The sequence below is a fragment of the Drosophila santomea genome, chromosome 3R (genome assembly GCF_016746245.2).
Source record: "Drosophila santomea strain STO CAGO 1482 chromosome 3R, Prin_Dsan_1.1, whole genome shotgun sequence".
Classification (NCBI taxonomy): domain Eukaryota; kingdom Metazoa; phylum Arthropoda; class Insecta; order Diptera; family Drosophilidae; genus Drosophila; species Drosophila santomea.
Window position 1 is genome coordinate 9,181,098 of NC_053019.2, and position 25,923 is coordinate 9,207,020.

Sequence of the window (25,923 nt, forward strand, 5' to 3'; positions counted from 1 at the left end):
ACAGAGAATTTCGAATGGATTGGAGGTCTTAACGAATTTCTGTATTGCTCGTGGAGGGCAGACAGTGAACATTTGTAAGGCGCACCTTGTTATCAATCACCTCTTTTACGCATTGTTTGGGGCCCCTTTGTATCTCCGCCTCGTCTCGGTTTCTCTTACAACTGCGTCGTTTTGACTTCAAGGGGTATGTTAAGCGGTATACATGCATATATACATACAATGTATATATGTATGTACATACATACTCTATAAGGTTTGTGGCTAATAGCTGATGGTAAACAAACTGCAATGCAATGGCCAAATGCGTTTCGGATTCACCACGACTGTTAGACACCCCCAACTCTGTTATCTCCGCCTGCAGAGCGATATTTTCGTTTTCCACCTCACGCGCGGTTGTTATTGCTGAAAACAGGAAATAATTTTCGTTTTCTATAGAAAACACTGCTGGCAGCCGTCGCTGTTGCGTGTCTGATATTTTATTTTTAACGCTCAGCGACTTTATACTACGATGTATTTAGTATCGCTCGCTTTTAAGTTTGCCTTTTTACGTCTCGCATAATTTTGGAGCTTTTCTGCTTGCAGCCTTGCCTTTAAGTTTACAAAGTTCGTTAGCACTATCGTATTTTTACTGTCTGTTCATTTAAATTGCTATTATTTTTGTTTGTTCATTTTTATTTTTTTGTCAACGCGACAAGGTTAGTGCAGAATCAATTTCGTAGGCAGGTGCGACCTTTGATAGCTGAAATATTTTTCGAGAAACTTCACAAACTGGTATCTATGTATCTACGTATCGTAAATGATATTTTATATTATTTATATAAACACGATCTCGTTGGAGCCTATGACCTCTAATTAAGCGAATTCTTAGCCCAACTCTGGCTTTTTAATTTGCTTTTGATTTTACATTTGCTTTGCGAGTGATCGCAAAGAAATAACATTTCGATCATGTGAAAACGTGGTCGCGTTCAAGCTACACTCTAATATATATTTTAAAGATTTATAGATTAAAAAGTGATTCTTCCTCAAAGGCATTTTGTAAATACAGAGTTACAAAAGAGGTACAAATAATGTTATAAGCTAGAATTGGACAAAAATATATTTCAGTGCTGTACAATTTTTTTTTAGCACTATCTTTCAAAACTAATCAACACTAAGCATTTGCAAGGTGACATTACGTGTGCTTGATTCCATTCTCAGTAAGCACAAAACACTTAATTAGACGACAAATGTTTCTGCCAAATCGGTTATTAAATTAGACAAAGTGCATTTCAAAACGGATATTCTCTTGGTAAGGGTGATTTGAAAAGCAAATTGCAGGCCTGTTAAACCGCGGCGGAAACTCACCACAGCCAGCCTACAGCCATTTCACAATATGGCACTGTTATCAACAAGATTACTATTGGGGAAGACAAAGCAACTGCCATACGCTGGCGATTTCTACATTAATACTTTTGTTTCCCGTTCGGTGAACGCATAGAAATTGATATAAAAATGATTTTTTTAAAAAGTGCGCAGTTTGCAATGATGACGCAGCAGCGCAGTTTCGCTCTCTGCGTCTGTTAAAACGCTGTAGCTCTCTTCTGGCTGGCGAACAATATGGCGTCGTCGAAATTGTGTCGTCGCCCAATTTAAAGTCATACGAAAAACCATTATGATTATTAAAAGCGCGTTTGAAGGTTTTCTGAAACGCCCAGTAAGCATAAATAGTTTTGATTTGTTGGCAGGGACTTGATATAATTTTTTTCTCTCTGCCGTTGCATTGGTCTTTTGTCTTTTCTCTCCCTCTGTTCCCCTTCCACAGTCTTATTGTGTGTGCACTTTGCACTGTTAGACTAACATAGCGTGGTGTTTTTCGTTGGAAATACGCATTTTCGACCATCTTTGCTCGGTTCACATTTAATTTATTTCCTACATGGCTTCTCTCCGTTGACTGGCGATTTCTTTTTAGCCTGTCATCCTCCACCCCCTTTCCCATTTCTTCTAACCGTTTTCTCACCACACCAGCAATCAACGCTCTTTCCGTTAACAGCGCTCGTTTGGACTAAAGATGTGCCCAGGAGTTTATGTTTCGTCGTGTCACGATAAGAATTTTATTGACATATGTACATTGCAGTCAATTATGCTTGGTTATTTTTGTTTTCTTATTTTATGAGACATGCACTTCTAAATAGACCAATACGTCAATTGTGGTATATTCAAGCTGAAATTCAAAATTAAATTAGTGTACAAATGGACAAATGATTTGAATTAAGTATTTATTTAACAACTATATTAGCTTAAAATAGAATTTAAATAAAAGTCCTTTCGATAATTTCAACCTCACATACTGCTGGTACTGTTACCTGTTTTCAACCGAAGAAGTTGAGTAACAGACTCACGCTTCCACCACCAGATTGCCACCAACAGAGCGCTGTTAGCTCGCCAGTCGCAGGCAGCAAGCGCTGCGAGGTCCGCTCATTTCTGTTAGAGTGCTTGGAGACTTCACTTCGCGTTTGGAGGATCAGATCCACGTTGGTTTTTGGCTTCAATTACCCACAACTGTCATCGTCAGCCCAGTCAGCGCCTTGCTAACTAAACTAGATAATAAAGTAATCACAACCCCGCGCTCCCCTCCCTCTCTCTTTCGGTCGTGTTAGTGCGCCCCGCGATTAATAAAAGAAAATAATTAAAAGGAAAGCAAAAGGAAAACTGACAGCGTTTTCCTCTCGCAGCTGAGAAAAACCGCAGGACGCAGCTCAGCAGCAGCGTCGTAGTCGTGTGCGTTGTGCATAAGAAAAAAAGAAGAAAAAAAATCTTGAAAAAAGAAATCCTGTAATATTGCAGAAAAAACCGTAATTCGCCACTTGAAACGAAGGAAAACGAGAAAAAACAACTGCGTCGTGCACCATTTTGTGATATATTTTTTGCCCTCCTCCTTCTTCAACGATCCCTGTGCAATTCTCTGTTAAAGAAAAAAATTAAAATAATTACTAGCAACCAATTGAATTTCTACGAGACCAACATAACACACAAAAATTTCCCACTACTGTGATCCGAACAAAGCTCTAAGTTTTTGTTTCAAGCCTGTGTAATTTCCACCCACAACGAATTGGAAAAGTAAGTGAATTCAAACGAGAAAAAAGAAAATTATAAATTATTTCATTTTACTCTTCGCTCGCCTACGTTGCTTACCCACCACTAGTCGATTCCCCACGTTCTCTCTCTTCACCACAGACACCAATACACACGGGCTCGCCTACGTCACTTGTGCGTGTGTGTGTGCTTAGACTAGCGTTGCCATGTCGCGCGAATCACGAAAAGAGAACAATAAATAAATAGCAGTTAAATAAATGGTAGAAAAAATTGTCATAAAAAAGATCTAGGTTTTAACTTTCAAGTTAAACTTAGCTTAGTGTTTCAAATTATAAATAAATTTTAAATATAAAAAGTATATAAAAATTTAAAAATCGAATTAAAAAAAGATGTATAATGTATTACTTCTTTGCATTAAATATCTATCAAAGAAAGAAAAAGTTAAAAGAAAGAGTAAAAAATAATGAATTAAACAGCTGAATTCCTAATCTCAATTTCATTTAGTGCAGCTGTTAAACTTTTTCTATAGTTCTTTGCCAAGAAAATATTACGACTTGCCAAAAACCCCAACCACAAAATGTAGACTTTGAAGCGAAGGACGTCTCTGCTGATAAGTGGAAAATAAATGACTGATAGCTCAAGTACAAACATGCACATATAGATATGTATGTGTGTATATACCCTTCAGCTATCTCCAAATTTAAATAACATTTTCCTCATTATCGCAGTGACCAAAGAGAAATATCTTTATCTGCACACTCAACAACTTGAATATTATTTTTGCCTGCAGTGCGTGACTGGAATTTTTTGCTCACTCATTCATTCGTATGACTCATAGACCCGCATATACGTAAAGCGGAATATAATGGCGAGTTTGAATTATCTACGGATTAGGGATTACGGGCTCTTATCAGCGAGCATAGGGGTTTCTGGCTGCGATGGCAACCCTGGTCGTTGGATAGTCGCCCAGCTGACTTTGTTTTTTTTTTAATTTTTCTTGGTGACTCATAATATGCCTTCTGCTGTTTTTTCTTTTTCGCCAACTCCAGCTCACCTTGTAACAATTATAAAAAGTACATATTTGCTCGTGCATATTTTTTTTTTTTTCAGTATATATACGTAATTTTTTTCCTTTGCATTCATCCCACACGTGTCGTATTTTTCTGGTCTGACGTTTGACATAAAACCCTATCTCGTTGTTTTTTTTTTCTATATCACCTAGAGGCACGTTTTCTGGCATATGCACATTTTGATTGCCCACTCTCAAGCTCTTTTAGTGCCTGATTTAAACGAAATGACGACTTTCTTGAAATTTCTGTCGTCTATTTCGCCATTTTCAGTCGAATTTCGAGATAACAGTGAAAAAGAGATAGGAAACGAATCAAGCGCTAATTATTTGTGATTGCTTCGGCAAACAAACATGTTTTTTAGTGAATCACAATAAACGAGTCAAATAGTCGATGATATATGTATAGTAGGAAACACTTGAACACATTTGAGCTGATCTCTTTTCAAGGTGGATTTCTCTAAATTTGGGTTTTCTATTAGAATTAACAAAAAATGTTGGATGGAAATGTTTATATAACATATTAAATTTTAAAATTCGACATGTTCCTGAACTGAGATTATATTAATTGATTTGTCGTATGATCAATGTTCATAGATTGAAATTTTATTTGCTTATCACGCTAGTGATTCATGGAACGATATTGTTTGTAACGAATGTTTGAGAACTTTCGCGATCCTGAGTGACTAATCCCCTAGTTGGCGAAAATCACTTCAAATTCTTGGCAGGTTGAGCAACAACAACACGTGTTGTTGTCGCTAATATCTAAAATTATATAAATATGTATGTTCTCGCGAAAACAGAAATCAGCAGAGAAGCAGCGTTCGTTCAAACTAGTTTTGGTCGTTTTGATAAACAACAATTTGTTTTGATGACGGCTCGATTTAAATTGAGTTAATATACATAAAAACAAACAAATTACAAACACCACGTATTTATCTCTTATAAGAAACCCGCCCTCCCTGAAACGTAACGCCTTTCATTTCCCTCGTCGTTTTATGCTTCCTCCACTTTTCGTTCTGTCTAAATGGTTTTATACAAAACAAGTAAAAATTGATAAGCGACCGAGACGTCGGACTCGTGAATGGCCGCGGCCTCATTTTCAGTTGTTTTTTTTTGTTAATAGGTCGCGTGTAAATGGATGCCGCACACCCGTACACCGCCCAAAAATCCCGATGCCCACCATACAATCATCCACCCACCCACCATATGGCCATACGATCGGCCAGACGATCAAAAACTTCGGATCGGCTCGTACATTTCGGGTCTTTCATTATCTTTGGTTGCCGTTTTCGAAATATTTGTGCATATCGCTATTTTTAGCACTCTAATCCCCTATACTTGATCTTTTTGTCGGCTGTCGTTGTTTTCTCTCTGGTTTTATTTTTCTCGTTTTAAGTTATGCAATTTTTTTTGTTGTCGTTCCCTTCAGAATAAAAGTTGTCCGAATTGTGGTAGGGTTTTAAATTTGTTATAAAAATGTTTATCTTTTATATAAATTATAATAGAGTATACATACGGACAAACACGTTTACATAATAAAGTGTTTATTTTTTGAATAATCGATACTAAATTCATGACCGCAGCTGTTTCTGTACGCTTCGAGTTCGATCTTGATTAAATCCCATTGAAAATGGGCATTTAGTATGCACATATATCGGTTTTTTTGGGAGCACAATTACCGCGTTGAAATGCGGGCATAGATTTCAATGTAAATTAATTTGGTGTCTGCATAAATTTCTTTTCTTCATCAATCAATTTCTACACATGTACTTTATTCCCAGAATTTTCTTTATCTAATGTGAAAGAAATCGTTGGTATACATAAATAAATTTGTATATGTTTTGTTTAATGTCTGGCAGAAAAACAAAACGGAAATAGCTGAAAAACAAATACAGCCAGTATATTTAGGTCAAATAATAAATTGTCTGTATTTTATACAGACTATTTGTTGCAAACCATCAATGTGAGTGCGAGTCCTTGAACGAACACAAGTCCTTGTCAACAAATTGAGGCCTTGATTGCTACCAACTGTTCGACTATAATGCAATTTTAATTTCCTGACTTGTGTAGTACATGTGTATGTGTACCTATGAGAAAACCGCAAAAACGAATAAACTAGAAATAATAATATAATACGTTGAATCGAGCCGCAAAGAAGAAGAGATAAAAGCCACCAACAACAACTGGCTCACCTTGTGGTCAAGAGCTAAACATTTTCTTTCCATCCAACATCGATTTTCCCATTGCAACGTCGCCCGTCTAACCTTTCTTTTGCCTCCCCAATATTGTGTTGTTATCTATGTATTTTCTTGCCAGTTTGTTGTTCCTTTGATTTCAATTTTCTCCAATTTGCTGTACAGGTTTTTTGTGTGTGGGAATTGATTTAGGCGCTCGATTGGCTTTAGTGGCCAACTCGCTACACCGCCCACAAATTAAAGTTGTGTGCCCGACAAAAAAAAGGAATAAGGAGAATAAGTGAAAAGCTCCTCTCGTCCGTCGTCAGGAAATTTAAATCCACCGATGTGGTCGTTGTTGCTGTTGTTGGCTTTTCCATGGGTTTTTCCTTTATTTTCTCAATGCCTGTGGCGCGCGCATATTCACCACATCTGGCAACCATGGCGACCGTTAAACTCACTCCCCCTCCGACACACAGAAACCGTTAGCCAGACAAAATGAAAAGCGAAACTTTTTTGGCCCAGCCTTTTCTTTTGTCCGCTTCCTTGCTCCCGATGATGATGGTGATGCCTCGCCCTGTTCTTTGTCTCCAGTCTTGGTCTCCAGTTCATTGCCTCGTTCTTCTTGTAACTGAAGGAAACGAGAAGAAAAGAAGCGAATTTGTAATGCATAAATCAATAAAATCAACGATGCACACACGATGCTCTTTTTCAGTTCAATATCAACGCCCGCGCCATCGCCCAGAACCAAGACATCAACTCAACTCATATTGGCTTGGCTCTGACTCAGCCTCAGTCATAGCCTTCTCAGCTCATCTCAGCTCGTCTTATTGCGAATAATAATACTCTTCTCGGTTGCACTGGCAAAGTTCAAGCGCCAACGGCAAAGTTCAATAGCACAAAATGGCAGTTGAAAAAACAAATATATTTTCTTTATTACAGTCGCTCTTCCCTAAAGACAAAACTTGATATTTATTCCATTTAGTTTAAATACAATCAGAATTTTTATTGGAATTTAGTGGTTTTTAGTTTCCGATACCGAAAATATAAACTTCCATTAAGGTATCTTCCTTATTGATTTACAACTGAAACGAACTGATGGCAAATGTCAAGTCCAAGCTATCATGGTTTCACTGTATTAAATCTCTTCAACTCAAGGCTTCCGCATCAGTCATTGTTTTTGTTTTCGCATTTTCCGTCAATCTGTCCGTCTGTCAGCCATTCATTCAAATGACCGCTGTCTACTACACTCGAGAGTTGATTTTCAAAGCTCGGCGAAGAAATAAAGAGTCTTTGAACGGCCTTCGCTTTTCTGCACATAAAGCCAAAGCCAAAGCCAGATCTCTTTGGTTAGAGTGAGAGACTTCTTCATTGTCTTGAATATATATATATATATATATATATATATATATATATATATATATATATATATATGTATATGTATATATAGCTATCTTTCCTTCGTTCTGTTTGTTTTGCTCCTTTGTGCACTTACGTTTTTTTTGTGAATTCTATAAAACTGGTTTCTTTTCGGCGGCGTTGTGTGCGGATTGTTAAATCGCGGCCATAACACCGGAGCTACGAACTCCATTCCATTCCATTTCCTTTCGACTGGGACTCAGGCTCAGACTCAGATTGAGACTCAGTCTTACAGTGTTTGTTGTCTGCTTCAGTGATTTGATTAGCCCATAAAGCCGCGACGTTGAGGTACAGTGAACATAACGCTGGTCGTTCAGGTTTTGTTAACTAATTTACTCATTTGTTTCGTCATTTATTCTCACTGCTTGCACAACCCTCCGTACCCTTCAGTTTTGCCCGCATTATCCATTTTCCACCGTAACGTAACGTAAATTGTGTTGACCCGCTTTTAATGGGGAAAAATAGGTTGACACTCATTTCAGTTCGATAACTTTTATATTAGAAAATAATTGAATTTAAACGAAATTTGTTTGATTTAATAAACTCTTATGAAATAATTGTTCTTTTTATATCCACCCTAACCCTAATGCACATAAAACACTGTAATTCTTCTTCTATTATTGCTGCAATATCAATTTGCCAATTAGTTACGCTTCACACGTTGGATAATATTCAGTACTTCACGGTGATACTCCTCCTCCTCTTTCTCCGCACTCTTCTCCGTTTCTTCTGGCTCCCCTGCAGCGTTGACGTTGCCCCATATGATGATGATCTTCAGCAACGCAGTGGTTGTCTTTAATCGGCCTCTTCGGTTTGTCAACTCTACTTCATCTCCGTCTCCGTTTTTTTACTCCTTCTCTTTTTCGTCATACTCTTCCTCCTCCTCCAATTTTGGACTCTCCCCTATTCCAGAGAAGGCAATCTCCAGCCAAGAGAGCTGGCTACTCATGTGGACGTCGCTCTTCTGAAGCGTTTCATATTTCATTTTCCCATGCGATTTCCATTAATCTTTCATGTGTGTAAAAAAAAGGCAACCGAAAAACTACTTTATAGCAATTTTAGGGATTACTAGGGGGTACACAGTAACGAATTTCATCTCTCACCGATGATAAAATGGCTAATTGAATTAAATTACATTTATTATTGATAAATCGTAATACAATAGTATCCTTTTTAATAGTAGTGGTGTTTTATTTAGCGAAGATACAGTTAAAAAACTGGCTTTTTTTCACAGTGTAGTTGGGCATTGTAACTGCACACCTTGCTGTTCGTTTTCCTCTTCTCCTTTTATTTGTTGCTTTTGTTGACCTGTAGCTGGCAGTGAAGAAGGAAGACGAATGCGAAGAAATAGCAAAAGCAGCAGTAAAGAGAGCAAAAGTTGTGGTGACTTTCGCTGCACGAAGAGCGGAGTTTTGCACACTTCTGCGGGAGGTCCCCCGCTCCCCCACATCTTTTGCTTTCCCCTTTCCCTTCCAAGCCTTTTATATGCTCCGCTTTTATTCTCCTTCCTTTCCGGCCAACGCCTGCTCCTTTTATTTTTTACTTAATGGCCTTTGGCTGCTGCTGCACACACTTACTTGCACATAATTCATAAAAAATGGCTCAAGTGAATTATTGGCGCTCGTAAATTCTTATAAATGAATTTTATAAATATATGGTCAGCGCTACAAAAACCGGGTTCGTTCTGGTTAAATGCAATTCAGATTTTTGTATGCATGTATGTATGCACATACATATGTGCCTTTATAGTAGAAGTTGGTTAATTAATTACATGTGCTCGAATGAAAATCGGTTCAATCAATGTCTGCTTAAAATCACCCGGTAACAAAAGATGGATTGATGTCTGGTCTGGAAAGAGTCAGTTTCTTGAGCAAACTTAAGGTTAAATAAACCTGGAAGTTATGAATAATATTTAAATATCTTAAATGTTTTAAAGTTCCATGAAATAAAATACATTAATACAAACAATAAACTGATACGATGCATCGCACCTGGTGTCCAAGAAAGTTGAAACAAACACAAAATTCCGCGGAAAATGCATTTGAAATACGTTTATCGATAGATCGATGAGTAATGCGATGCAACTTTGATTTGCCTTTCTCTTTGGCAAATCACAAGACCCAGAATCCAAATCATTTTAATGTTGTTCGCCCAAATACTTGAAGACCAAAACTAATGACTCTGGCATGTTGCTTTTATTGTCGAATGTTAGGCATAGGTAAATACGTGCTAACTGCCTTTTCGATAACGATTACCGCCGGTTGTACTTAAAATGTGACAATCTGTTTATTGCTGCCATTTGCTTGGATTCTTGTGTATTTTTGTGTGTTTTCCCCTCCTCATCCTGCTTAATGGACGCCATTGTTGTTGACTTCTGTGGTTCGTTCTCCAAGTCCTCGCTTCTCCTCTCCTTTGTCTGGGTCCAAAAGAACCCGGGTTCAAGGTGAAATAAGTTCATGTCCGCAGGGCAGCCTGTCGGTCGTCTGTTGATTATTTGTATCCTGCCACGCAGGCGATCAGTCTACAGTGAAACCTCCCTGCAGCGAACCCTTTTCGAAGTAAATGCAGGGTAAAAGTGTTAGTTCAAAATGAGAAAGCAAAAATAATGTACATATGTTATTCTTGGTGACAAAACTATCGTCAATATTTTCTTGTTTATTCTAGTAATGCTATCAAGTCTGAACTGTAAAAAAACAATAAGTACCGTGTCGGTCTGTCCAGTTTTAACCCTCCAATGCCTTATCCCTATTCCCCCTGTCTTTTTCCGTCTTTAAACATTCAAATCAATAGGTTGCTTGCAGCAACCCTCAGTTTTTGAACTTGTACTCACTTCCCAGGCATGTGCATGTGGAGTTTTTTGACCTATCACACAAGTTTGGTCTGGTCTCCGCTTCAACATTTTGTTGTTCCCAGAGCTGTGTAATTTTGAACAGGTGTTTCCCAGCGATTCATTTTTGTTTTTTTTTTTTTTGTTTCTTAGTTGTGGTTTCGTTTGCCGAACATATACCATACACGTATACACGTTAATCCTAAGCTGCCCTGCCCCTCAATGTCTGGGATCAGTCTTTTCATGCTTTTTGGAGGGCGTTGTTGGTCGGAGTTTTATTAATTTTCGCAACAAAACCAAAATCGCCGGAAACATGGCCTCTCAAGGCGATCATTTATAATGGCAAAAAATAACGCTCCTTCGGTCTGAAAGGAGAGTTCTGTAGTCTTAAATGTAGTCGTCATATCGTCTCTCGGCCGTTCATAGATTGTAATTTATTTTGATTAATGATGGGCGGCAACGTGCCTCGCTCTTCTCTTGGCCTCCTATTTCTTGGCATTTTCTTTCTTCCCCAGTGTTCCGTTAGTTTTATATGTTTTTTTCGCCTTCAACTCTAATTTTAAACCAATTCCATTGGCACGCTCTACCGTTGTGTATACGTAGTTTCCGCAGTGTGTGTATCTACAACATTGATTGATTATTTTAACCATTTTAAAGTGATTTGTTGGGAAAACATCTTTATCTAACGCTTTAAGTGGAAGGTATTGAAATAATTAGTTTTTGTACCCACACTTGGACTTCATAATAAAAAACTGTTAATGCAAAGTGATACTTTGAGCTGGAATAGGGGTCAATCAAGCTCTATATAAACCAGTTATCATATAAGCCGGACTAAAAAAGTGCAACTAAATGAATCCCAGCGAATGGGGTCTGATTTAGTTGGCGGGGTGACTGGAGGGTTAAGGCTTTGAGCTCAGTTGCCTGACCGGAAGCTCCGCGCATTCTTGCGACTTGCGTCTTGAGCTTAAGCTTAAGCCCCTGAGCTCAACTTGCTTCTAAATTGAGCCGAGCAGCCATCTTGATTCTCTCTCTATCTCATTTGGTCTCTGCTCTTTTGCTTTGTGCCTTCTTTTGCGCACATTTTAATAAAGTTTAATAATTCAATGGGTGATGTTGTCTCTTTGTTGCATTTCATCAGCATATGTTTGTTGCTGTTGCCGTTGCTGCTCCTTTATCTTTATCGTTGTTGTCTGGTCCTCTTTACGCGCTCATTAATATGAAAATGTGAGTCAGAGCGGTTGATGTTTGTTGTGGTTGTTCCTGGAGTTATACATATGTCTTTTTCTTTCTTTATTTTCCTTTTACCTTTTATGCTGCCCATCATCATCATCATCTGCGTTGTCATGTCCGTTTCTCGAGCCTTTCCTGTTGTAAATTCAGTATTTGAATGCAGGTCAACAGCACATTAACCTGCGTGTTTGTAATTTGTTTACTACCGTCCGCTTTTTATCACAGTTTTCATATCAGTGGGTAGCGGAAAGTGAGTGGTACTCGACTATCTGATACCCGATCCTGAAAACCCCAACCCATGTAATCGATTTGACTCGTTCACGTTTGACTTGCGTGATTAATGAGGCACGCACCACACCTGAAGAAATAAGCAAGAACAGAACGTAATTGTTTAATAAATTAAATTTAAATAATTCCACTTTTTATATATAGCTTGCAAATTAATCACGCGTTGTTTTGCGTAATGCAAAACCAGATAAGCTGGCTGGCACTCAATAAAAGTGCATAATACCGGAGAATGTCATTTATGAACCGTTTCTTCTCGCCTCCCGCGATTTCTATTCTGTTATCGCCTTCGACTTGCATAATAATGCCTTTTGCAATGGGGAAACCACGCGCTAATTTCTTGCTTTCTTGCTAATTGTTTTGCACTTAGCACTTGCATTTATTTTCTTATTTTATTTTTTTCTTTACTTATGCAATTCACTCGAATGCGCATTTTTCATTTTTCTGCGTAAGAGAGAAAACCAACAATGACGTCACGCGCTTGAGTGATGTCGTCATAAAGTTTGCCCGAAAGAATCATATGATTTCCTATTTGCTTTAATGGCCAACACTTTAACACACGAAAGCAGAACAACACACGCTCGCTAGATAACAAAACGAATTCGCTTAAAAATAGCAGAGGTCGTTTAGTTGTCGGTAGGGTGGAGCACTGGGAAGGGGGCATACAAAACAAAATAAATAAACTCAATACATATGCAAAGCTGTTATTCTTGATATACAAAAATAAAAAACATTGGCACAGCAGCCGCGCGTGCTTGTTGACGTATGTACATACTAATGTACCTACTTTTATATATGCTTACGTACACTGAAAAAAACAACCAAACAAACGGTTGTATTTAGATATTATTGACCTAAGGAACATGTATTTGTATTTAATACATTAGGTTTTACTGTTCAATCGTTAGTGTGACATTTAATACAAAAGCTTGGAAGAATAGTTTGATAGATTTAATATGCTATAATTTTTTTTTGTGTACGTACACACAGAGAGAGAGAGGGAGAGAGATATTCGCCAGCCAATTTGTTGTGTGGGGAATTTTTTCTTTTATTGTTGACATTTTGATTAGCCCACCTCCTATATACAAAGTGCATGTGTGTCTGTGTGGGTGTGTGTCGGGGGTGAGCGAGAGAGAGGATGCGAGACGGCCAGCTGTTTTGACTTTGCAATTAAATGACAACAGCAGGAAATCAAGCCAACGTACATACATACAAACACACTTGAACATTGCACTTTGTTTGCTTTGCGCTGCGCACAGCAACTATAAATCAAAATAAATTTTCTCATACAAGTAAAAGTTGCGTTGAAATAAAGGCAAAAGCTACGAAAATTATTTATGGCTGCGCCCACCACATAAAAACAACACCAATACATACTGAATTCAGTCGATTGTATGTACAAACTTTAGTAAATGCAATGCCAGTGTAAACATATGTCACTTTTTGGCCCCCCTTTCTCCATCAAACTCAAACTCACCACGGCAAATGTTGCGCTCTCGAAAAAATACTCCCCATGCTACGTTGTAAATGTAAAAGTTGCTGAGGCCATTTTTTGTTGTCTACCTGTACCTGTCTATGTATTGAGCAAAAATGTTGGCTGTATTGGCCAAAGTTGTGCAATGGTTTTTTGTGTCAAAGAGGAACCCCCCGTAATTTAAGCCATTTATTAGTTTGTAATTTACGGCAGCACAGTTAGCTTTCTCACCACTAAGGTCAAATTTTGTATAACAGAATATCGCTCTCTTTATTACACACAGACAGACGCACACATGCTCACGCATTCAGAGCTTCGTGTGCCCATTTTGATTCTCGCCCCGAGCTCCAAAGTCGCATTGAAAATAACAGTAAATGTTATTGTGCTTGTGCTTAATTTGCCTCTCTCTCGCCCTTTTTCTTTGCTCTCTCTTTCTCTCTTATTCCTTCTTTGTTGACCATGTAACGATGGTTCAATCTCCCACCTCTCTTGATTGTGCTTGTTGTTGGTGGATGATGTCTTCTACCATTAGGCTTTGAGTTTGCTTTTGCACTGCGGGAAATGAAACGATTAAACTGTAATATAATTTAAAAACACAATTAATTTTATTTCAGAGATCGAATTCAATTCTCAGCCAACATAATCTTTTTTAAAACTTTTTTGTTTACTTTAAAATAAATTAATATATGTATGCCTATGTTGGAAAGTGTCTGAAACCAGTTTATATAATTTATACAGTTTGAGTTTCACAACATATTGCAAAACGATTAAGGTACAAGGGTGGGGGTACTTTGAACTGCGCTATTGAAAGATGCGTCGTTCAGTGTATAGCTCGGATTTCGCCCATAACTCTCTCTTACTTTGTTTGTGATGGATGTGCAGCTCGGCACGTCGACTTTTCGACTTTGAGAAAGTAAACTGATCGCGATAAATCGATACTGCCCAGGTATTTTCTGTTTAATCGATCGACAATAAACAATTGGATACTTGGGAGAATATATATGGTACCAGTTGGAACCGTTAGGTGTGACTGTTTTATATTCATTAAACATAAAACCAAACTCGTTTAGCTTACTACCTCTTACTACGGCTCGTTCTCAGCTTGCTGGCGAAACTGGTTTAGGCCCGACTTTGTTGCCTCTCTCGCAGATGTACCTATGGTGTCTATATCTGTGTGCGATATGCTTGACAGCCTTGAAGAGAGCAAGCGGATAAATGAAAAACAACATAGTTTTTACTTGTCATGTGGTTTTTGCTGTTGTTGCAACATTTTTTATGCCCCCACACCAGCATACATTCGTATTTTATATGTATGTGTGATTGTTTATTGAACGTGTTGCAATGCAATTTAGTGCAACATAGTTGCAGATCATCAATATCAAACAACATAATCGATTTTAATTGTTTTCATATGAGGAAACACACATATTTCAAATGATGATATTTCCATGCACCACTCTGAAGCTTTTATTAGCCTCGTGCAGATTATGGATTTCTGAACATTGAAAAATTACATTGTGCAGTATTTGATAAATGTTTTACAAGACATATTTACTAACATTGCCCTATCGTTTTACAGCTCGTACTCCGGATTATTTGCGGCAGTCACGAAGCAAAAAACACAAGCGCAGCCTAATAATTGGACGAACTGATTAAACAACAGTTAAAACAAGCAAAAACAACGGCGGATCAACAGTTGCCAGTTGCGAGTCGCAAGTTGCAAGTCGCTAGTTGCACGTTGCCAATCTGAAAATTGCACGCTTCCACGACTGAGAGCAGGAAGGAAAGGAATCGCTGCCGCAGCAGGAAGCAGACGAAACTTCGCTGGGCGAAAGTAAAAGCAGGCTAGGCAAATCAAGCAAATCAAACAAAGAAACCGACCGCACAGACACACAAAGGCGCTCTAGCCAGCCATGGAACGTGAATCTAACCCAATGCAACCCATGTGCCGCTCCGGTTGCGGCTTCTATGGTAATCCAGCCACAGATGGTCTCTGCTCCGTATGCTATAAGGTGAGAATTTTCGATATATCCTAGCAAATGAACGCAAATATTAATCATGCCCTTTGCATGCTCTTTTCCACAGGACTCGCTTAGAAAAAAGCAACAGCCACCTGTGAGCAGCACACCTGTCTCCGTTCCAAGCCCACAACCTAGCCCCACATTCAGTCCGGCCATCGCAATCACCAACACCGCACAGCCCACAGTCACCAGTTTACAACAGCCACACAACGATGTCAAAGAGGTAAGCAGAGTTACGGATATGTTTGCCAGGAGTAGTTCCAGTTTACACTATCAAGGAAGATTAGTTGTAATTCCTAAATTAAAAACTGATTTGACGTCTTTCAGTCTTCTTCGAAAGGTACATTTGTACCCTTTTTTTGACCCTTTATAATAATTCCTTGTAACTTAAAACTGGAGCTAGTCTAGTAAAATAGTATCTAAGATCATTGCAAGCTACATAATTATGGCACTTTTTCAAATGATGATATTTCCATGCACCACTCTTAAGCTTTAATTAGCATTGTGCAGATTATGGATTTCTGAATATTGAAAAATATCCTAATTATTGAAACGTGATTGCTTCGATTTGCACGAAAACCACATAGGCTTGGCGTTTTGTGCCCCGTTTAGTGGATGTTTACATTCAGTCAGTGACAATTACTTTTGACTTTCGGACATAAATTCAGTGTAATCTTAAGTGAAATTGTTGAAACAATTTGTTGTTTGTGCAAAAAAAAATTAGGGTATTTCAAGAAGTTGTCTTGCGGTGTCGATTGAGTTTAGTGATCTCTGTAACATTTGTGACTGTGTTGATGAGTGTGGTACCCTGATGATCCCGCCACCGATTACTCTGCTGGATTTGTAAATAAGGTAAAGTCTCCTCGGTCTCTATCCGCCAGTGACCACTCCAAGAAGCTGACTCTTCGCCAATACTATAATCTTTGAACGACTTAGAACGGGGATTCTGAGATTTGGATTCAATTTCCAAGTAGAAAAAAATATTCCGTTTCAATTAAGACAACAACTTTGTTCTTGCAATTGACTTGCAATTGCGACTTTTTTCAGCAAATGTTCATATAAATTGAAGGTTTGCTCTGTATGCCATCTCAGAAGCCCATATTCCTGCAACTATTCGTTCAGTTTAGTGTCACTCATTTGTCAATTCCATTCGGTTACAGTTTGGCAGTTCCTTCTGCTCGGAATCAAAATTTTCTTACATTTCGGCCCGTATTTCAAAATTAAAGATCTTTCCAAATCGTCAATATGGTCGTTACCACTGTTGCCTCTCCGCTAAAGAAAACAGGTCGTATGGTACCTCCCAAAAGTGCCAAAGTCATCGATAAGACTCGATCCAGTTCCGCGCTTCTATCGACTGATACGCGGAAAGGGCCGATGAGCGTTGGAACTAAACGGTCCGCAGCCGGGGCGCTAACGAGTCTAAGCGGACCGATAGCCGCCGGTCCGGTGGGCCTTGGCCTGGTCACTGGAATGGATAGGAATGGTTTCCCGCAGCACAATGCGGCCGCAAAGGGTACTGAATGCTCTTACTGGGTCTACCGGCGTCGCCCAGGCGCACTAACCTCGTTTCCCACCTATACATCTCTCCTCTACTTTGATGCGATGTTGCAGCACAAGCGACAGCAACCCGTCCAGCAGCACCGATCCCACCGCCACGCACATACCGCCGGGCAGGGACAGCAGCAGCAGCCGCCTCTGCAGGAGGAGCCGCTTCTGCCGCCGCTCAACTTGCTGCCAAGGTGCCTGGTGCCCCAGTCGTCGGATTGGTCTTGCACACCGGAAGCAGCAACGTAACTCAACCATCGTTAGCCAGCAAGAAGAGCTCCCTGGTCAGCCGTAAGGTTGGAGGAGGCAAGGACACAGATTCAAGCATCAAGCGGCGCGTAAAGTTCTCAGCCAATGTGCACACATTCCCGTCCCTTACAAACACCAAGAAGTCCACCCGGATTGGCGAGCTGCAGCTGAAAAAGAAGGTTAAGAAGCTGAAGCGGATTCGATCGCGTCGGGAGGGCGGAAGTGGTGAGACGGCGAGTGAGCTCCTAAACTCAAGTGGGGTAGCCCCAAATAACCTGGACATTTACAAACACGGTGCCATCGTTGATGTGGAATCTGTAAAAGCACCAGAACCACCACGTGTTCTGCGCCTAAACGTTGTGGGCAAATCGTCACCGGCAACGGGAAAATCTGCTTTAGTAACAGCGCTGCGACGTAAGGCTAAAGGAACAGCAGCACAGGAAGAAAAGTCCATTGAATCGGTAACTACTACAGGTAGCCGGACCGGAAAGCCCAGGACAAAGCCTAGGAAAAGTGCGGATAGCAACGCAAAGGCACTGCTTGCATCCAGCTCTCATTTGGTGGATAGCAGTGCGGGCGTAGCGGGGAGGAAGAAACCAGCAGCGGCGGCAACGGGCAGTCAGCGGAGTAGTCTAATACAAAAGCAGAATGGGCGGCGAGTCTATGGAAAAGTCTGAAGGCGGCGATCAGCCGGAGAGTCCCGGCGAGAAAGAGCAGGTGCATCAAGGAGCAGAGCAACAGGTTCAACGGGAAAAGCGTTGTCGAAGTGTGTCTCCACCTGATGGAGGTGATGTGGGCAGTGTAAAGACGGCTGAGGTTGTTGTAGAAGGCGGCGCATCTGCTGTTGTCGTAGCTAAGAAGCGGGTAAACATTCACCACAACACATCATCATCGCATCGCCACTCTTGTTTTCCTTACAAAATAGATTCTCACTCGGCCGATTCGATACGAATTTTTGGCAACAGTCGCACAGTTGACGGTGCTCTGCTAAAGCAAAGAAAAGACGCCACTCAACACCACACAGCGGATACTAAAACATTTTGATGAAACAGTCGAAATTGTTTAGTCTAATAAAAAAGGAAATATATACTAAAGCAAAGATCTTCAAGGCTTTTTGAATGCAGATCGAGGCGGAGGACGAGAATGTATAGTTGTGGTTTCAGTAATAGAAAGTGCACTATTAATGTTCTAAGTTACAATTCGGTTTTTCGTGCTTAGAAAATCTAGAAAATTAATAGAGATTTTCCATTCCATTCCCTTTTTTTTTTTTTTTTTGATTTGTGAATTCGCCCATCACTACAATTTTGACCGCAGCTGTGCAAGCTCTTTCTCTGTTGGGAAAATGACTAGGAAATCTGTTGATGCTATCATATATTTTTGTCATGTGATTGAAATACGATTTTGTTTTGTTTCCGTTTCCGCAGAAAATCACCGAAGAAGCCGCCGCTGCTGCCAAAGTCAACAGCGAAGCCATCACATCGGCGACTGGTCCAAACACTTCCACACAAGCAGCCGCCTCCGCCAACGAGGAGGATGACAAGGACAAGGAAGACGATAAGGATGCCAAAAAGAAGAAGAACCGATGTGGCGAGTGCCGCAAGAAGGTTGGACTGACCGGTAAGTGTCCCATGCTCTTGAGTTCCCAAATGATTGCACCTCATTTCTAACGAAACCAATCTTTTAATCGTAGGTTTCCAGTGTCGCTGCGGCGGTCTGTACTGCGCCGTGCATCGTTATTCTGATAAACATAACTGCACATTCGATTATAGAGAGCACGGCGCACAGGAAATCCGACGCAACAATCCGGTTGTCGTTGGCGAGAAGATTCAAAAGATTTGAATTTCGATATTGTGCCAGTAACAGTAACAGTAGCCGTAGAATGATAATAACCAACTACACATAATAAGAGTACATATATATATATATGCTGCGCTATAACAAGGAAAACAACAACCAACCAACAACCCACAACAGCAAAAACACCAACAGCCGAAAGCATAATCACACACCCACACAACACAAAAATACACAGAGAGTAATACTAAAAGAATCGATATAAAACTGTAATTGTAATGTAATTATAATGTAAACAGCAAAAGCAAGCAACAATAGTTCAGAGAAACGATAACCAAATACCCCGCAAAAAATGCAGCAACAACTGGAACAACAATTTCGATGCTCAACAACGTTAAGCTAGCAACGTCCAGCAGCAACCTGCGGCAGTAACTTGCAGCAGCAAAACGCATCAGCAAGCAGCGTTCAGCAGCCAACACCTTTGTACATCTTGAACCAGACGCGTGACAGCGTTAGCAAGTGCAACAACAATCACCGCCGCGTTTGTGGAATCCGAACAACAGACGCAGCAACATCAACAACAACCAGCACAACCGATTGCCTTGGTCGCCTGCTGAGCTGGGCCGAAAAAAAACAGTTTTGAAGAAAACACCATTCATTGATTAACGTTGAAATAATTTGTTATTCCAAATACAATTTGAAAATTGTTTGTATTTAGCTAAAAACACATCAAACAACACACCGCCACATTTACAACGACAACAAGCACACAACAAACAACAAACCTTTGTTTCATGTTACCAAACACCGCAACAATCTTTTAGTAAGACAATGTGTGTCATTTGTTTTTGTAATATGTTGGAGTGTATTAAATAAAAAAAAGAGTAAATTAAAAATGCAAAGTATGAAAAGAAATTTTAAGAAAATTTTAACAAGCCCAAATTCACATACAAAAAACCAACCAAGCAACCAACTCTTTCTCAATTCTTAATTATCAGCTATTAAATGAAAAAGAAAAAACTAATATATATTAATTAATTATGTATATGTATTAAAAAAGAAAAAGCAAGAAAAAAATATGCAAAAATTAAGCGTAAAAAAACAAAGCCCTCACCACACAAAAAAAATGTAAAAAAAAACCTGAAGAAAAGAAACCAAGAATAACGCAGTTGTGTAGAGCTCCCTAAAAAGTTTGCTAAAAATCCACGACCACGCTACCCACGAGCGAGAGAGAGAATAGCTATAGAGAGAGAGAGAGAGAGGAGAAGCGCGATTAATGTAAAGCAACTTGGAGCATAACAACTCCCTATACATAGAAATCTAAATATAATTATAATTAATTAGTGAATCAAACCAGGCGAATGCAGTGCAAGCGGCGTTTTTTTTCTTCGTTTTACTTTTTGCCCTCCTGTCCCTCTAACATTAAATTGAATTGATTTTAATTTTCTGATTTTCGATGAATTATATATATATATATGCATAATATTAACTATATCTACATCTATATATGGTAGGATATGTAAATCGTGTGAAGCATACACACATATAGTTTCTTTGGGTATATGCACATTAAGGCGAAAAACAAAAGATAAAAACCATTTAAAAAGCATATTCTATCTATATATATATATAGCGGTTACAAAGAAAATTCAGCAAAAATGGCAAACAAAAAATGCAAAAAATACAATAAATATATATGGTTCGTCTTTAGATTTTTATTGCTTTAAGCGTTATTTAGTTTTTCTTTGTTTATATTAAAACACACATGCGTACACAACAAAACAACAAACCCCTTTTTAATTTAGCTTTCTCCATTCTGTAGTACATAATTTACAATTTTATTCAAATCAATTACACCTATGCAAATAAATTTAAATCTAGAAATAAATTGTGTTGTTAACCCTAAAAAAAAGGAAAAAAGCAAAACTGAAAAAAAAAATCAAAACAAATGTTGTAAGTAAAACTAAACTTACCAATAACAAAGAGGAAATAATGCAATAAATTTGATTCTAAAATTACAATTCCCACAAGACCAAAACCAATCCAATAAGTACATTTGGCAGACAGAACTGAAAGGAATCGCTTTCGCACCAGCAGCAAAATAGAAGCCGACACCAAACTCGCCTTTAACCAATCGCCTTCCCACTGGGAATACTTTTCGCGAGATCGAATCTATCTAGTGGTGTTTCCCAGGCTTGGGTAACACTCCTAGTTACACGTCGATCTGGGGAATCTCGGGTTCAAAGCGGGTCCATAGTTGAAGCTGGTTCGCAGCCAGCGAGACCTTCGAGACCTTCCTTGTGCACAGGAGATTCTGGACAGAAGTTAAGCAAACCAATCCAGCAATAGTGAAGTCCAGCCACATAGGGGGTGTTTAGTCAGAACATTTGAACTGTACAAAATCAGAGATGAAAAATGCAACCTAGAAACGAACTTCAATATAATTTTAAATGAAAGACGATACCGAAATGTACAGAGCCAGAGATAAAATGGGAGAAATTATAGGGATGTGAGAAAACTGCAATTAATCAACAAGAACAGCTAAATGTAATTTTAATTTAATTTTACCCCCACCACACAATGATAAAGGCAACACTATACATATACGTATATCATAATTTAATTGAAAACTATAAAATTAATTAGAAAAATTGTATACATACACGAACACACACAATATGGATTTTAAGAATTTACGAACAAGTTTACCACGGTTTAAAAGCGTTTTAAAACTGATCTACCAACTTCAAACAGCGGAAAATTTGAAGTTGAATCATATGAATATAAAGTTCGAATCGATTTAAAACCCATTTCAATAGTTTTTGCATAGTTGTAGTTTTCAGTTACAATCATTTACAATGCTTTAGTGTGCTTTTAGTTGAAATTGTGTTTATATATTTAACGAAAAGAGTAAAGTGAAAAGGCAAATAATAATTATAACTAAGCGTAATAAACTTTTATTATTATTAACCACAACGTTTATTCTAGTAGTTCTTTATTATATTACCAGATTAATTATTATTTTGTTGTGTGCACCTCTTAGTCACTTTTGCGCTTATAAGCTAATCAAACAACACGCAAGCAATCACTCCCATACCGATATCAATCTTAATCCCAATCCCAAACCCAATTCGAATCCCAATCCCGATCCTAAGTTTCGCAGCCTGAGAATCCAATTTCTGCCAAACTCTACTTGTGTTAAAATCTTTTGCAATTGCTAGCCGAATTCGATGTTTGTTTGAACTCTTACTTTGGATATGTGAAGTGTTTTGTTGACAGCGGGAGCAGAGATGGAACGAAATTAGTTGATTTAAGCGTATGAATGGGATTTAATGAACTTGAATATGAATGATGCATCCAATATCTAAAACTCTATGCGTATATAAATATTGTACTAATGTGTAATTGTAATTAAAATGCGTCGGATGAGAATATCTGCAGCCAGTTGGGTGGAGAAACAGTGAACATATATTTAACACAGAAACGGTAAAGCTAGAAAATCTAAATAGAAATAGATATATACTTATACCTAAACATGAGCCTCAGATCCGGGCGTATATAAGAGCAACAACTATTTTAATTAAACTTAAACAAATGCATAAACAAACAAATACAATAACATAGAAGTTAAAGCAAGAGCAACCACAAAAACATTTGAAATGAACAATGAACAATGAAAACAATTTTAACTTCAAAATTTATATAGCAAACTGGATAATGTTCAATAAAAGGCGATAATATAATTTTTAAAAACATTTGCATTTTTCATTTAAATTTTGCGATTTTGTTTTGGACGCAGTTATTCAAATAATACTTTTTACCACCTTTCGATATCCATTCGGAACCGAAGCCAAGCCAAGGTGCTAAGTAGTTTAGATGATGAAGATGGCTCAATGGCCAATTATGAGTAGATCGAGTGGCTCTGGAATGTGTTTCAAAATGGTTCGTTCGCTCTTCATGCAATAGTTAATAGCCTAACTAAAGTCACAGCAAGTGTTCAAAAGTAAAACTCAGTAACTACCTAAACTCAGCAAGTAAATAATAATAAATTTGTGTGTTTGCTTATTTCGTTATGATAATTTTTAAAACAGAATGACACAGTTAATACTTTTGATTGAAGAAACAAAAGAATAAGGTTTTGATCTGTCTATAAATTAAGCTGCTAAAAACTCCAAAAACTATTTGAAAGCCCAACCAGACAAAGAATTAAAGCAACAATTACAATATTTGACAGATTCTTCGCGAATGGTAAAATAATGAATGCTTAGATCTTAAGACAAATCGAAAGAAATATATATATATACGAGATATAACAGTTAAATGAATGATGCAGCAATGTCGTATGGAATAACAGAAACATATATCTTAAGTATAAATGAGTATATATATAGTCTATATATACACACATATGTATATCTGATAAATGAGAAATCGCTAAACTGATAAAATTAAACCTAAGTAAAATTAAAAAGAAAATACAAAACACGGAAAGAAATGGAACTAATAAAGAGAATTATTCTGAGAAATATAAGCCACCTGACTTTCAATTGGGCGAATAGGGGTGATTATATTGTTGAGTGTATTTGGCTAAAAAAATATAATATCAGCTCCAGATAATGGCTGTGATTTTATGGTATCATTGCATTTAAGATCACCTGCTTTTATTTAGCATTTAAATATTGCTTCTGATGCTTCGCAATGCCTAATGGAATGATCAACAACTCAGCCGACTGCAATCGCTGATTGTGCGCAATAGAATACTTTCCAGATAAGATGAGGTCCGGGGATCAAGCAAAAGCAACTGTAAACATATATCTGCGGTTAGGGAACTCCACAGTGAAAGATCTCTCAAGATCAGTTCTCCACTGGCTTTCGTAGAGATCGGTCCGCTGAAATTTCCTTCTAAAAATAATATCCACAAAACGAGAGGAGAGCAAAAATTCAAAGCGTGACCCACATTGAAAGCTGTGAATATGTCAACCGTACAGACCGGTGAGTTGGAATCCCAGCGAGATAAGAGCTATTTTTGAGCTTATCTCAGCTCATCAGATAACGAAATTTTCCGCTGTTTGTGCCTCCAGTTCTGGGCACCATTACTCCCAACCTGCTGGGTCGAACTTTAACCCACGAGCATGTCGCCCTCGATTTCGAGCACTTCTACCGCCCGCCGCCGCCGGATTTTGAGAGCGAACTCAAGGCGAAGATCAGCATGTCCACGCTGGGCTATGTTCGCCTGTATCCGTATTCCAGCAAGGAGAATGTCCGCTTCTACGATGGAGAAGCCCTCGAGGCGGCCAAGAAGGATGTGCTGCTCTACAAGAAGCACGGTGGCGGCAGCATTGTGGAGAACAGCAGCTATGGCCTGAAACGCAACCTGGAGTTCATTGTGGAGCTGGCCAAGAGCACTGGTGTTCACTTTATTGCCGGCACCGGGCACTACATCCATGCCATGCAGGATGCCAGCCATGCCAGCTTAACCGTGGAGCAGATGAGCGACTTGTACTCCAAGGACATCATCACTGGACAGCAGGTCAATGGCCAGATGGTCAAGTGCGGATTCATTGGCGAGGTGGCCAGCGTGTATCCCATTCATGGTAGGTGCTAGCTATTCCTATGTAGAATCTTACATCCTGATGGGACTTCTCTTTCTGCAAGATTTTGAGAAAAATGCCATTAAGGCGGCCGGCGAGATCCAGGAAGTTCTTGGCTGTGGCGTTTCCATGCATCCGCATCGAGTTACCAAGGCTCCATTTGAGATCATGCGGCTTTACTTGGAGGCGGGTGGACGAGCTGACAAGTGTGTCATGTCGCATTTGGATCGTAAGTAATATGGTTTTTAAGACCTACCCCCTTTGATTGATAGTTCTATCTTCATTAGGCACCATTTTCGACATCGATGAGCTGCTGGAGTTCGCCAAGCTGGGCTGCTACATTCAGTACGATCTCTTTGGAACCGAGTGCTCCTTCTATCAGCTGAACACCAGTGTGGATATGATATCCGATGGCCAACGAATCGAAAATCTGACAAAGCTGATTAAGGAGGGTTTGGTGGACAAGCTGCTCATGTCCCACGACATCCATACAAAACATCGATTGGTGAGCTAAAATTATACCTCGATTGTAAATCTCTTCTATATATATTCCGATATAATTAGACCTCCTATGGCGGTCATGGCTATCATCACATTCATACCAACATTCTGCCCAGAATGTTCGATCGCGGTGTTACTTTGGAGCAAGTGGAGCAAATGACAGTCACAAATCCTGCAAACTGGTTGGCCTTCGACCCCTAAAGCTACAAATTGTTGTTTTTTTTGGTAGCATCTCGTATCATGTTATTCTTGCTGATAAGATTAGCATGGTTCTTTTGGCAATAATAAATGGGCGTGTCTACGAGCACGAGCTAATCACTTTGTTTTAATTGCAAAACACGAAAATGGGGGCTCGTACGATTTTTTGTTGATGAACTAACAACGAACTTAAAATGAACTAATTAAAAACTAAATTGTATATGGATACAAATAATAATGTAATATAAAGAAAGAAAATATGTACTAGATAGTACTTCTCAGTCTAAACATTTTCAATATTTTTAAATATTTCCACTACAGATTAGAGATAAGTGTGCTAAATCCTTATCATTTTTATCCCGCTTTCCAAACACGCACTCAACTTCTCGTAGACTGGATTTCCTGTCGAGATGAAACAGCCCCGACGGATGTTGCCAAAATTGAAGGAAAACTAGGGAAAACGTTATCGTTGTT

General features: G+C 38.9%; 3 protein-coding genes and 2 non-coding genes across 8 annotated transcripts; all 5 read left to right on the forward strand.

The window, feature by feature from the left end:
* Positions 1-1,270: 1,270 nt before the first annotated feature.
* LOC120453771 (AN1-type zinc finger protein 6) lies at positions 1,271-20,061 on the forward strand. Of its 4 annotated transcripts, none has more exons than XM_039638609.2 (5): positions 1,271-1,288; positions 15,130-15,562; positions 15,636-15,794; positions 18,790-18,982; positions 19,056-20,061. In XM_039638609.2, exons 2-5 carry the CDS (start codon positions 15,464-15,466, stop codon positions 19,202-19,204), a joined length of 600 nt encoding a protein of 199 aa, XP_039494543.1. In that variant the 5' UTR covers positions 1,271-1,288; positions 15,130-15,463; the 3' UTR covers positions 19,205-20,061. The 4 variants fall into 4 exon arrangements, with proteins under 4 accessions (XP_039494543.1, XP_039494542.1, XP_039494544.1 ...); XM_039638608.2 differs by lacking the exon at positions 1,271-1,288 and adding an exon at positions 2,452-3,096; XM_039638610.2 differs by lacking the exons at positions 1,271-1,288; positions 15,130-15,562; positions 15,636-15,794 and adding an exon at positions 18,014-18,229.
* On the forward strand, positions 14,977-15,054 carry LOC120454718. Its single transcript, XR_005616651.1, has one exon. It is a non-coding gene; the product is annotated as a small nucleolar RNA Me18S-Gm1358 (small nucleolar RNA).
* Positions 16,024-16,102, forward strand: LOC120454717. The gene has a single exon (XR_005616650.1). It is a non-coding gene; the product is annotated as a small nucleolar RNA Me18S-Gm1358 (small nucleolar RNA).
* On the forward strand, positions 16,199-18,464 carry LOC120453768. The gene is made up of 4 exons (XM_039638604.2): positions 16,199-16,423; positions 16,732-17,084; positions 17,183-18,229; positions 18,291-18,464. The coding sequence occupies exons 2-3, from the start codon at positions 16,817-16,819 to the stop codon at positions 18,040-18,042; spliced, it is 1,128 nt and encodes a 375-aa protein (XP_039494538.1). The 5' UTR covers positions 16,199-16,423; positions 16,732-16,816; the 3' UTR covers positions 18,043-18,229; positions 18,291-18,464.
* A 3,970-nt stretch (positions 20,062-24,031) lies between the features above and the next one.
* Positions 24,032-25,566, forward strand: LOC120453769 (phosphotriesterase-related protein). The gene is made up of 5 exons (XM_039638605.1): positions 24,032-24,151; positions 24,241-24,753; positions 24,815-24,979; positions 25,038-25,255; positions 25,315-25,566. The coding sequence occupies exons 1-5, from the start codon at positions 24,133-24,135 to the stop codon at positions 25,450-25,452; spliced, it is 1,053 nt and encodes a 350-aa protein (XP_039494539.1). The 5' UTR covers positions 24,032-24,132; the 3' UTR covers positions 25,453-25,566.
* The last annotated feature ends 357 nt before the right edge of the window (positions 25,567-25,923 follow it).

Excerpts from the sequence above, each read along its gene's own strand:
- LOC120453771 (XM_039638609.2), top strand. The coding sequence starts at position 15,464 with ATGGAACGTGAATCTAACCCAATGCAACCCATGTGCCGCTCCGGTTGC. Across the intron at positions 15,795-18,789 it reads CACACAACGATGTCAAAGAG|AAAATCACCGAAGAAGCCGC; the intron begins GTAAGCAGAGTT and ends CCGTTTCCGCAG. Across the intron at positions 18,983-19,055 it reads CAAGAAGGTTGGACTGACCG|GTTTCCAGTGTCGCTGCGGC; the intron begins GTAAGTGTCCCA and ends TTTTAATCGTAG.
- LOC120453768 (XM_039638604.2), top strand. The coding sequence starts at position 16,817 with ATGGTCGTTACCACTGTTGCCTCTCCGCTAAAGAAAACAGGTCGTATG. Across the intron at positions 17,085-17,182 it reads GCACAATGCGGCCGCAAAGG|CACAAGCGACAGCAACCCGT; the intron begins GTACTGAATGCT and ends GCGATGTTGCAG.
- LOC120453769 (XM_039638605.1), top strand. Across the intron at positions 24,980-25,037 it reads TGTCATGTCGCATTTGGATC|GCACCATTTTCGACATCGAT; the intron begins GTAAGTAATATG and ends TATCTTCATTAG. Across the intron at positions 25,256-25,314 it reads TCCATACAAAACATCGATTG|ACCTCCTATGGCGGTCATGG; the intron begins GTGAGCTAAAAT and ends CGATATAATTAG.